General features: G+C 43.9%; 1 protein-coding gene across 1 annotated transcript in view; it reads right to left on the bottom strand.

The window, feature by feature from the left end:
- Positions 1-12941, bottom strand: part of bcap31 (B cell receptor associated protein 31) — a 13701-nt gene extending 760 nt beyond the window's left edge. Inside the window, exons 1-8 of the mRNA XM_069680719.1 lie at positions 12857-12941; positions 10955-11054; positions 10097-10197; positions 9638-9782; positions 6813-6948; positions 2522-2648; positions 2293-2393; positions 1-814 (exon numbers count right to left, since the gene is read on the bottom strand). The exon at positions 1-814 is cut by the window's left edge and continues 760 nt beyond it. Of these exons, the coding sequence (XP_069536820.1) occupies positions 788-814; positions 2293-2393; positions 2522-2648; positions 6813-6948; positions 9638-9782; positions 10097-10197; positions 10955-11046 (729 nt within the window). The 5' untranslated portion in view covers positions 11047-11054; positions 12857-12941 and the 3' untranslated portion in view covers positions 1-787. The remainder of the gene's footprint in view (positions 815-2292; positions 2394-2521; positions 2649-6812; positions 6949-9637; positions 9783-10096; positions 10198-10954; positions 11055-12856) is intronic.
- Between the last annotated feature and the right edge of the window lie 205 nt (positions 12942-13146).

Here is a 13146-nt window from a genome sequence, read left to right as displayed (position 1 = left end):
GACTTTTAATTTGAAAGCACAGCTTTAAACCTGCGATCACAGCTGCGTCACAGCTGCCGGGGGCGAAGATGGATCTGAGTCTGAAAGCCAAAAACAAACAACCAGCAAACACCGAAAACCTTTAAGAACATAAACCGAGTTTATTACAACAAACATGCAGCTGTTCACCGAGTACAAGCAGAACAACTTCTGACCATCTGACGCTCGTACGTTCTACTTTTAAAAGTAACCTTACATGTGAGCGGATGTGACTGTAATCGGCCTGTAGACGTTTCATAAGTGTGACAGTACCGGAGGCTAACTGACGCAACATGTCGAGTTGTCTGTTCGGAGACTTTAAACCTGTTTTGAATCCACGACGTGCAACATGTAACTTCAGTTTCAGGACAGGAGTGCAGAAAGACTTTTTGGAATCAGCTCGTTCGTTCCTGCAGGAAACAGTTCGGCTCGTTTTGGTCTCCAGCAGCAGGAAACAGGGAATGATCAGATTTATGAACCAACAGTGAAAAAAGTTTAAGAAAAAAAACAAAAACAGAAAACAAACAAACAAACAAACGGAAACAAACTCCCGCAGAGACAGAAAAACAGCTGACATTCTCCTTCTCCTGCTGAAGCGCCGACAGTCTGATAAACAAGAGAAATGAACCAATCACAGCCTGGCGATGTAATCCAGAAGACAGGAAGTGACATCACATCGCTGAGCAGGATGGTGGATGCAGGAGCTGCAGAGTGTTCGACGAGGACGGTGAAGATGAAGATGAGGAGCTGGAAACCGTCTTCATCCTTCTCAGTCTGATTTCTTGTCGCTGGTCGCCTGCAGACACAGAACAGGGCATTAAAAAGTGAGCGCCCTCTGCAGGCTGCGGTGTTCATTACATCCAGCCAGATGTGGGCGTGGCCAACATCTCAGCTAGAAGTTTAAGTTGCCATTTTTTTATTTATTCGCAGAATTTTAAAAATCTTGACATTTCCAAACTTTTTGTCCATGTTGGAAAAATAAAACAGGGAAAAAGAATCTCGTCCAATCAGGACCTTACATTAGCTGGTTACTAGGTCAAAAACAGGAAAAGTTATTGTTAGCACAGAGGAGGGTGGCATGTTAAGAAATGTAAAATATATATATTAAAATGATAAAATGACCACCCATCACTACCCGCTCCTCGTCGAGAGGATAGTTAATAACCTGTCGTTTATGCACGTCAGAGGCTCAGGGACGGGTTCATGAGGATAGTGTTGTTGTTTCTTATTTGATGGACAGCTGAGGAGAGACCGGAGAGAGGGGGGGAACGTGCACCAAGTGATCGGCAGACTGGGAATCGAACGTGCAATCAGTGCGTGGAGGACAGCAGCGTCTGTATGTGGGGCGCCTGCTCCACACACGGAGCTAAACCAGCGCCAGCATAGTGACAGTAAAGTCACAGCGCCCTCTGCAGGACGGATTATCTGACGCTCCATTTCTTATTGACTCAAAAGTTGTGTTTCTGCACTTTGATGTTTAAAAAACTACAAGTCATCATAATAGTTGTAAGCTAATGCTAACTGTGGCAGGCTAACGTCGGCTCCATACGTTCCGTGTTCTCGCATAACGTTTCTGGGCAGCTTCAGAAAACGTATAAATACTGGTGCACCACAGAAGTGTTGCTCTGTGAGTGCAACTGTGCTCTCATGTCAAGAGCTGTACAGCCATGTGTGTGTGCTTCTACGTGTGTTACATAACTGTGTGTGTGTGTGTGTGTGTGTGTGTTCTGTCAGGCAGATTTAAGGTGGAGCAGCTGCTGTTACATTGATCACACACACTCTGCAGGAGCTAAATATAATACAGCACACACAGGATCAGACCTGATCGATCTGTCCGGACCTGTGTCAGGTCAAAGTTCATGACGCTGTTGTCAGTGTTTCAGTGATCACTGCACAGAGAGTGGATCATGATTCATGGACTCAGTCCGTCCGTCCCTCTGACACAACGAGGGCTGTGATTGGTCCGTTTGAGCTGAACACACTTACAGTTTGGAAAATAAATAAAGCAGGATACATTCTGCATCAATACTGTCTGACAAGAAGAGTTTCGTGTGTGTGTGTGTGTGTGTGTGTGTGTGTGTGTGTGTGTGTGTGCGTGTGTGTGCGTGTGTGTGCGTGTGTGTGCGTGTGTGTGTGTGTGCGTGTGTGCGTGTGTGTGCGTGTGTGTGTGTGTGTGTGTGCGTGTGTGTGCGTGTGTGCGTGTGTGTGCGTGTGTGTGCGTGTGTGTGCGTGTGTGTGCGTGTGTGTGTGTGTGTGTGCGCGTGTGTGTGTTACCAGCAGTTTGCTGTGCTCGTCCAGCAGTCTGTCGTACTCCACCGTCAGGTTCTCGGCCTGTTTCTTCATCGCACGAACGTCGCTGTCAGACTTCTGCAGAGCTGCAGGAAAAATAACAACCAATCAGAACACAGCTCCTGTTCTCACCTGGGGAGACATCAGAGCTCACAGACAGGTGTGTTATTAATAATATTAATAACGGTCACCTCACTCCCCATCCCCTCCTCACCTTTCTTGGAGGTGTCTAGCTCCTCCTTCAGTGTCTTCACCTCCTCTTTCAGGTTCTTGTTCTCCTCCTGCGGTCCCGCTCCTCTCTTCCCTCCCTCTGGCACCTCCACCCCGGCGTCTCGCAGTTTCTGTTCAAAGACGATAAAAGAAGATAATGTGTTCATCTTTATGAAATCACCACAATGTTAAACTGTGATATTAAAGTGTCTACAGGATCATTGGAGTACTATTACTGCAGTCAAGGAGCTGAACACTTTCTCTGCTACGGCTTAAATGTTTCTTCTGACACTGAAATCAAACAGCTGACGACGAACAGACGAACAACAGGAGGATAAAGAGTTGGAAGAAGACGACAAAGAAAAGTGCAGTGAAGACGTAGAAGAAGAACAAGGCACAGAAGACAAAGAAGAAAATGAAGAGTAGGACGAAGAAGACATAAAATACGGTGAAGAAGAAGAGTCAGTCATGTGAGTGAGTGTGTTGACCTCGAGGTCTCCGAGCTGCTGCTGATGTTGTGACTCATTCAGGGAGCGACAGGTGTTCATACCAAACGCCTCCTCACCTCTCACAGTGACCTCACTGTGACAGCTGCTCACTATTTTACACTACAGCAACAGATCCTGCTCTCTGATTGGCCGACAGCAGCTCACTGTTTTACACTGTATAGAAAAGTCAAAATGATGCAGTTTGTTTGTTGAGTAACAGTTTACATGTTTACATGTTTACATGTTTACCTCCACTGTCACTCCAGCAGGAATCTTTCTGCCTTTCCTTCACGTTAACTACAAATGATGCGTCCCTGAGAATACTGAAGTCAAAGGAACATTTAAAAAAAATACGGACAAAAGATACGACACGGACAAAAGTTACGACACGGACAAAAGATACGACACGGACAGAAGATACGGACAAAAGATACGACACGGACAAAAGATACGGACAAAAGTTATGACACAGACAAAAGATACGACACGGACAAAAGTTACGACACGGACAAAAGATACGGACAAAAGTTATGACACAGACAAAAGTTACGACACGGACAAAAGTTACGACACTGACAAAAGATACGACACGGACAAAAGATACGGACAAAAGTTACGACACGGACAAAAGATACAGACAAAAGATACGACACGGACAAAAGATACGGACAAAAGTTATGACACAGACAAAAGTTACGACACGGACAAAAGTTACGACACTGACAAAAGATACAGACAAAAGATACGACACGGACAAAAGTTACGACACGGACAAAAGATACAGACAAAAGATACGACACGGACAAAAGTTACGACACGGACAAAAGATACAGACAAAAGATACGACACGGACAAAAGTTACGACACGGACAAAAGATACGGACAAAAGTTACGACACGGACAAAAGTTACGACACAGACAAAAGTTACGACACGGACAAAAGATACAGACAAAAGTTACGACACGGACAAAAGTTACGACACGGACAAAAGATACAGACAAAAGTTACGACACGGACAAAAGTTACGACACAGACAAAAGTTACGACACGGACAAAAGATACAGACAAAAGTTACGACACAGACAAAAGATACGACACGGACAAAAAATACGACACGGACAAAAGTTACGACACGGACAAAAGATACAGACAAAAGTTACGACACAGACAAAAGATACGACACGGACAAAAAATACGACACGGACAAGAGTTACGACACGGACAAAAGATACAGACAAAAGATACGACACAGACAAAAGATACGACACGGACAAAAAATACGACACGGACAAAAGATACGGACAAAAGTTACGACACAGACAAAAGTTACGACACAGACAAAAGTTACGACACGGACAAAAGATACGGACAAAAGTTACGACACGGACAAAAGTTACGACACGGACAAAAGTTACGACACAGACAAAAGTTACGACACGGACAAAAGATACGGACAAAAGTTACGACACAGACAAAAGTTACGACACGGACAAAAGTTACGACACAGACAAAAGTTACGACACGGACAAAAGTTACGGACAAAAGATACGACGCGGACAAAAGATACGACACGGACAAAAGCAACATTCAAACAGATTAAAGAGACACGTACATGACACGTGAAATGATTTAAGATCGTCTTGCAGAGAACCTATTAAAATCAATAAAATCTGGTGACGCGTGTGATTGGCCGACTACTTTATACATAAACTTTTTGGGTATCAAACGAAGTTTCATATTATTTTAGTATCTGCTGATATTTGTGTCCAAGTTCTTGCACACTGTGAGATCATAGTGTGCTTTGATTGATTTATGGAGATCAATATTTACCTTTGAATCTTTTTCTAAACATGTTTTTGAATCATCTCTGAGGCGTCCAACACAAAGCCCTCGTACTCCACAATGAAGGTGGTCATCTTTTGCACACAAACTATGAAACACACAGCAGTAACAAGTCTTAAAGTTCACCTGGATTACAGGTAGAACTCGTCTACATGGGTCATTACAACAGAAGAAAGAAGAGAAGCAGCTGCTGCAGAGACAGATGATGGAGCGTCTTCACCACAGCTGTCTGCAGTCTGCCTCCGTTTAATACGACTCATCTCTGAAACATGTGCAGCTCATGGACCTGATGGCTCTCTGGTCACAGCTGAAGCTTCTTACACACAGTGCTGTTTGTTACAGAGCCAGAGGACGAGAGGAACACTGTGCGTCTCTGTGCGTCTAATAAGATAGATTTACATCTATTTATTACGGCAGCCCGAAGCGGACATGCATCCATACACTCGAGTCATTTCTGGTTGTTTTCTTGCGATCTCGACGTATTCATCCCGTTATCGAGACAGAGATATGGACACAATCAAAAACATCACCAGTGTAATATATTTCATGTGTAAGATGATAAAGTGTTTTAAACGTGTGCGCATTCTGAATTTGATGTCTGCAATGTATGTTTCACACGGCGTGCAGCCTGTTCGATATCAGGTGTGCACTGTCCGAGTCCCTTCACTGAACAATGTGATAAATCATGAGGGAGGATCATGTTATTAGCCTTCACAGCAGCATGCAACACTGTCAGACAACATGTGAACAACATGTAAACACACACACACACACACACACGCAGGGTTGTCACCTTGAGTGAGTGCCTGCAGTGAAATTACAGCATCAGGTCAGAAATAGAGACGACTATCAGAGAGTCACGTGTGTGTCCTGCAGGTCTGCAGCTACACACGCACATACCTGACCTCCAGACGCATTCATAACACACGCACACACACACACACACAGTTATGTGAAGTGACATAAGACTCCTGTTTTTCTGCACTCTCGACAGCTGCAGGAATTTACAATCAGAAGAAGAATGAACACATAGAAGCACGACATTCTCTCAATCATGAGCTTTTTCTTTAACCCGAACACATCTTAATCTTTATACATTTATGTGTGTAGATTACACACTCGAGGAATAACGTCGGCACATTTTCTCTGCTGAGCTACAAATGTTTAAATTAATTATTTTTCCTTTTTGATTTCATGAAACGCTGCGCAGATTTATGTGAACGTTTTAAAAGCTTCAAAGCAGAAGAGACGTTCACTGCAGCCGCCTTGAACTGTTCTGTGTGTGTGTGTGTGTGTGTGTGTGTGTGTGTGTGTGTGTGTGTGTGTGTGTGTGTGTGTGTGTGTGTGTGTGTGTGTATAAACATGTGAGATATCAGATCAGAGTTCAAGATGGCTGCTAAAACCTGCAAACTGTCATGAAAGTGACGACCGTTTCACACACTGCGTTTTTAAATGTGTATTTCAGGAAGTTGTATTCATTCAATGAACTGTGTGTGTGTGTGTGTGTGTGTGTGTGTGTGTGTGTGTGTGTGTGTGTGTGTGTGTGTGTGTGTGTGTGTGTGTGTGTGTGTGTGTGTGTGTGTGTGCGTGTGTGTGTGCGTGTATGTATGACTGTCACATGCAGATGAAGCAATTTCTCCTTTTAGCAGCAGAGGACTTGGTGATCTCTTCACCCCGGACAAACCCAGGTCAGATTACCACAGAGTGTGTACGTGTGTGTGTGTGTGTGTGTGTGTGTGTGTGTGTGTGTGTGTATATTGTGAATGAGACACACTGTGTTTCTTGATGAATACTTTCAGTGTTCGGCGGAGCAGCTGCAGGTCAGTGCTGCCCCCTACAGGTGAGTTAAACCAACAGCAACTTCTCAGACTTACAGACACCTCAACAGAAAGCAAGCTGTCACTTCAAGCACTGTGTGTGTGTGTGTGTGTGTGTGTGTGTGTGTGTGTGTGTGTGTGTGTCACCTCCTGCAGCAGCTCGTTGTCCTCCATGTATTTCTTGGCGGCGGTGCTGGCGCCCTCCGCCTGCTTCTTGAAGGCTTCGTTGGAGGCCATGAGTGAGGCCTGCTGGGAGAGCAGAGTGGCCAGGCGACGCAGCAACCTGAACACACAAACAACAACAACAACATGAAGTCAGTGAGGTCACCTGAACAGATCGATGTTAATGAGGCAGACAGATATCACACAGTAGGTTCATTCTACGTGCTCAAGTCTCTTTATAAAGAGAAGAACCCTGATGATGTCACAGTGATGTCATCAGAGTCAGACTACAGATTGTAAAACACAAAGCCATCATGTCTCCAGTGAATTATCCACAGTGATGAACATGTCAGACATTGACACAATAGTACAAAGTGACAGGGTCCTTGCAGGGAGCAGTGTGGATGTTTAAGGGGTTAAATGTGGGACGTTCACACAGAGCGACAGAGGCGGAGCACTGTTCAACGGATTCTTTAATGTTTACTTATCATTTCATCCCTAAAGAAGAAAACACAGGTCTCCTGCCGACAGTTGAGACGAGTGGAGGGGGGCCGATGTTAATCTGTGCTGAAAGGGAATAAGATGTTCCCGTCTTCTTACTGGTTGTTCCAACATCAGAATCATTAACGCTGCGGAGCAATGTCCCCGTGCCCGTGGGAAACTTAATACACCTGTTAGTCTTTCTCTGTCATGAAGCACAGAGTTAAAACGTTAACTCAAACTGTTTTCTGAAGATTTCATTACTTTCATTAACTGATGACATGTTGAATCACGGAGAGCCCGAGTTACAACAGCAGCTCACACAGGACATGAACACACCCTGCAACACGCAGGATCACAGATCATGTTGATTATTCTGATATCTGTCAGGCCACATTTATAATACTTTAATGACTGTTTTTAATGACACATCAGTTTGTGGTTTATTGACTTCGGTTGCACAGCGTGAACAAAAATACTGCTACAGACACAGATCGGTTAGTCCACATTCATGGACGCGTGTTCCTAACGATTGGTTCCTAACCAATCAGCACGAGGCTTCGGACTTTAACTGACCACAGCAGCGAGAGCAACGGGAAGCTAAGAGACAAAACAGGAAGTTAAACAACACATTTGTGGGCAGCATGAGGTCAAAGTTCATGAACCTGCTGTACAAAGTGGATTAACTAATAATCCTTATCACTGCATGTACAAACACCTGTTTGTGTGTGTGTCGCTTATTAGATCATCAGTCACACACAACCTAATATAGCCATTCACCCCACACACACACACACACACACACACACACACACACACACACACACACACACACACACACACACACACACACACACACACACGACATTTCCCAGCTGAGGTGTGTGTGCTGTACGTGTTGTGCCTGCTGTCCGTGGCGCTGACAGGCTGTGATGTCATGGTTACTCACAGCAGGGGGTGGGCGGGGCTTTAGGGGGCAACTGGAGGGTCAAAAATATAACTGCCCCCATTCCTGAAAGTCTGCAGTCAGTGAGGCCAGATTAAAGGAGCAGTCTGAAGTTTTTACATGTTTAACTTAAAGAGCTAATAATGATGTTTGTTTCTCTACTTTTCTTTATAGTTAATAAATGTGATGTTCAGCTGAGCGCCGCCCCCTGCTGGTCAGAAGTTTACTCTGTAGGAGACGATGCTCTTTTCCCAAATATGGCCGTCGGTTAATTCACAGGCCTGAAATAATCTGCTCAGCTGCCAGCTCCTCAGAGTTTCCACAAACCCGTGCTCCACATGTTATTCTGAGTCAGTCTCAGATCACAGCAGAGTGTCTGAGGAGGGCTCGGTCTAAACGCTGGAGCACTTCCTCCTGGAGTACGTCTTCGAGCAGCTGCTGCATCACATGCTGCACGGCTGCTGCTGTGAGTCACTGAGCAGCTGCAGGATGAACACCTGACACACTGATCAGACTCTGCTGCCCCTGCAGGCAGCACACAGTAACAGGATGGTGCTAATGATTGTTTATATTATGGATTAACAGGTCTGCTCTCATGCAGCAAAGACCTCTGACAGATGAACAGATGCATTGTACAGACTGTAAATACAAAGTCGACATCCCGACCACCAGGTCACTAACAGGTTTATAGATCCTGTTTACACTGATATAATATAAAAACAAACTGAGCCTTTACATTTGTTTAAAGCCTGTTTTTGTTTGAAATTAGCGTCCAAATTAACTCTTGGAACTCTGCACTGGAAATAACCGATCTGTGTCTGTAGCAGAATTTTGTTCACGCTGTGCAACCAAAGTCAATAAACCACAAACTGATGTGTCATTAAAAACAGTCATTAAAGTATTAAACCTATTAAGGATTCAAAAATTGCATATCTAGAAACATTTAAAGCAGCAGCCATGTTTGATGTTTAACAGCAAGTTAAACTTCTGCAGTGAAAACGTTCCTCTTCAAACTGAGTCAGAAAGTTCTCAGACCTTCAGCCCAACAACAAGCTCTCCTCCAATAACAACACGCCACATCACACATCTCTGAAACCAATCGGATCCATGTCTGATCTCTCTGAGGGGTCAGCCAATCAGGGATCAAGAAAGTCTCACACCTCTGAACGGTGTCCAATCAGGATTAAGCTGCAGGATTTACACTGTACACTGATGCTCACTGTGCTAACACACAGCTGCTCATTCTTTCCACCCGACTGTAAAACCTCTCTGCTTTTAGATCAGCCTGCCTGTCGCTCTCTGTGTTACAGTGTGCATGTGTGTTACAGTGTGCATGTGTGTTACAGTGTGTGTGTGTGTGTGTGTGTTACAGTATGTGTCTCACAGGCAGAGCAGCAGGGCGAAGCCCGCGATGTACTCGTTCCTCTGAGCTCTGAACAGTTTCATGTGGATGTGTTCGATGGCCGTCGGGTTGTTGGTCAGATCGACCTTCTCCGTCACGCTGTACTTCCTCACCTCACGGAAAGCATCTGCACACATTAAAACACATGAAGAAGAAAACTTTATTCAAAACTACACAAACTACATGACAGTGACTTGAGCTGCACTGGTTCTTCACTCTCTGGTTAGTTTGTACAATAATCCACAATATAGAGCCCTAAAAATCCAACATGTTCAATAATAACTGCAAAGTTAACATGAGGCCTTCACACTGCAGGTAGTGGGGGGGCGTCACCTGGATGACACCTGAATAATCAGCCATAATTCACCCCTAGAAGATGCAGAAGTTAATAAGAGATAAAGAAATCGTCTGAGTAACACACAGTAAGACACACAGACGTACCAATGAGCAGGAAGACGAGGATGGCGATGGCCACCATGAAGGATGTGTTTCCATAGAGAGCGATGGTCTGGATGAGCCGAGACTTAAAGATCTTATTCCACCTGGAGGATCAAACACACTCACATCATGATACAGTAAAAAGTTTAATAAACACAGTGGACACACGCTACATGTGAGGCCTGATGGGAACCCTGATGGGAACCCTGATGGGAACCCTGATGGGAACCCTGGGCCTGTGGCTCCCTCTAGAGGCTCAGCAGAAACACACAGCTGAGAAATTCCTGCGACTACATTCAAATCCATATTCTCACTGAACTGCTCCGTCATGCAGTGTCTGAATGTCTGTCCGAGTTTCTGATTGGTTCACTTGGCTCAGGAGGGAAAGTCTGGAGATAAAAACATGATGACATCAGCTCTGTGATCAGTGAAGTCTCTGTTCTGAGATCTAGTGATCTCTGAGAGTTAATCAGAGCTGTTCAGGTTTCAGTCAGGAGGTCTGCTGCTCTCATTCACACAGAGCCGCTCTGTGTTTCATCCATTATCTATTATCTATACCACTTATCCTGTTCAGGGTCGCGGGGGGCTGGAGCCTATCCCAGCCGTGTTTCACTGATGATCAAATAAAGAAACCAGCTTCTTCAGCCGGAGCAATCGGACTCCTCTCATGAGCCCGGCTGCAGATTCACAGGATGCATAGAGATGAAGCGGTCTGAAACTTTATTCTTTTTAATGAGCTGAAAAAAAGATTTAAAGCTCCGAGGCTTCAAACACAGAGACGACTGAGGACAAGCACGATGACTTCATGATCACTACATATTACTACTTCAGTCTCATATAGACCGATGGATGAGTGCTGACCTTTTCGGTGAGATGAAGGGGATGCAGAGCAGCAGGACAAAGAAGACCTCAACGTACAGGAAGGTGGCCACTGCCGTCCACTGGAGACTCATCCTGACTCCTGAACAGGAAACACAAGTGTCAAAATAAAACACACACATCAGGTGGGAGGAACAACAGAGGCTAAAGGAAGAGACAAGGGCAGCAGTCGAGCTGTCGTCAACTTACACGTACAACCTACATAATTGTTTTAGTATTACTATTATAAGATAATACTCATAAGAATATAAGGATTAGAAGTCTTCAAGAAACAACTGGCCTTTACACACAGTCTGTACGAAGTGACAACAAATAACACAAAGCAGCACGGAAGATATTTACACGCACACACACACACACACACACACACACAGGATAGTCGACAGAAATTAAATCCTCATGAAGCTGAGAAGATTAGAGGCGTGCGAGTGTGATGTGTTCACGTGTGAGAGTTTCTGGGAACAGCGAGACAAACTGTTCAGAGAGTAAAACCAATAAAGACAGAGCAGCTGAATTCCTCTCAGACTGGAAAATCAATCTGCTTGAAGCTTGTTGTTACTGTTAATGACATACAATGTCCTGCTGAATACAGAACAACATAACTGTGTCTCTGTGAAGATCCGAATCAGATAAATATGTTAATTATGTCCTCAGTATGCGATAAATTGTTCGGCCTTCAGAATATCCAAAAGTTTAAAAATGCCACTTATGATAACACGTACTTAATTACATGTTCTTTTACACAACACAAATTAAACAGATCTATATATTTCACTGGATTTCAGGTCAAAAATATGTGCATCATTTATATACTGACTTTTAATGTAATGTTATTCTACTATTCTCGTCAAAAAATTGTTGCATTTCCGGTTTTGTAAACTTCTTATATGTGATATAAAATAAAATGTCATTTGGTGACATTATCCCGGAAAGTCCCCGTTTCACAATTCTGCCAAATCAATGTACTCATCCCACTGTCACACTGTGGTTGGTCAGCTGATCCGTTAGCCTCGATGCTAGCTGCTGCTGCTCTGGATGGATGTTTGAGGGGGTGTGGCAGCTCAGAGCAGCTGTGTCATGCACTGCTGCAAGAGCGCTGCAACTCCTGCCATCACACTGCTGACGTTACACTACAAATACACTATTCACCTACACATCTGTGCGTTTGTTTTAACGTTGAAACTCAAATAAAAAGTCAAACAGCCTGCTGAGTTTCTGCGTTTTTAAGATAGCAAAAGGAGCACGTTCTTCTTCTTCTTGCCAGATAAGGTCACAGATTCACTCGTGAAGACCAAAAAATAATTTAAATAATCAGCCATGAGACATATGGCAGGCTAAGTGTTTAAAGCTACTAGCTAACCCTCCATTAAATACAGTCTATTCCGCCTCACGAAATTAGCTTAATAATTTCAGTAAGCGAGAAGGACATTAGACTTTCGTATATATTTGCTTGGACTCAACTTAGTTAACCAACAAAGTTAAAACAGAAAGATTATGTTAACGTTTATTTGCTGGAGCTTGACAAGAACACCAAGTTCTGCCCTGCACTAACATGCTAGCTAAACATTCCCGTATGTTTCCCGAATAGGAATTCTCTACCTTCCAGGGTCCGACTACTTGCTGGGAACGTGTTTTTTTTTAGTTTTTTGAGGCATTCTTGTTTAACATAAAGAGTGACACTGTAAGTTCTACTTTTTAAGTTATTGGTTGGTTTTTATATGTTTTTCACCGCTTCCTGTTAACGACAACATGACGCTAATTTCGCGCCAGACACTTTACACTAGTTTAACAAACAACTTCGACTTAGCAAGCTTAAATAGTTAGAAGATGCTAACTTCAGGATGCTCTGTTAGAGAAGAACATGGCTCAGTAAATGAGACTCACCTCTGATTAATCCGCGATAACAAACTAAGAAAAAACAAAGTCAACGCTGCAGTGGAGCTTATAAGACTTTGCTCTCTCAGGATAGTTAGCCTGTTAGCCTAACTTCCTGTTTTGAACACTTCCTGCTTCCGGCGATAAATGTCAGCTCATCCCGATCCCAGCCGCGATTGGATACAATGAAAGAAAAGGGCGGAATCAAGAACGGCCAGCTCATACTGTAACATACGGCTTTATTAGCATGGACAGAGGAACATCTTTCCTTTACAAAAAAATAGGAAAAGGGCAAAATA

This window comes from Semicossyphus pulcher, unplaced genomic scaffold (genome assembly GCF_022749685.1).
Source record: "Semicossyphus pulcher isolate SPU_LCO1_2020_fin unplaced genomic scaffold, fSemPul1.0.p SCAF_40, whole genome shotgun sequence".
In the NCBI taxonomy this organism is placed as follows: Eukaryota; Metazoa; Chordata; class Actinopteri; order Labriformes; family Labridae; genus Semicossyphus; species Semicossyphus pulcher.
This window is presented reverse-complemented; position numbering and strand designations above follow the sequence as displayed.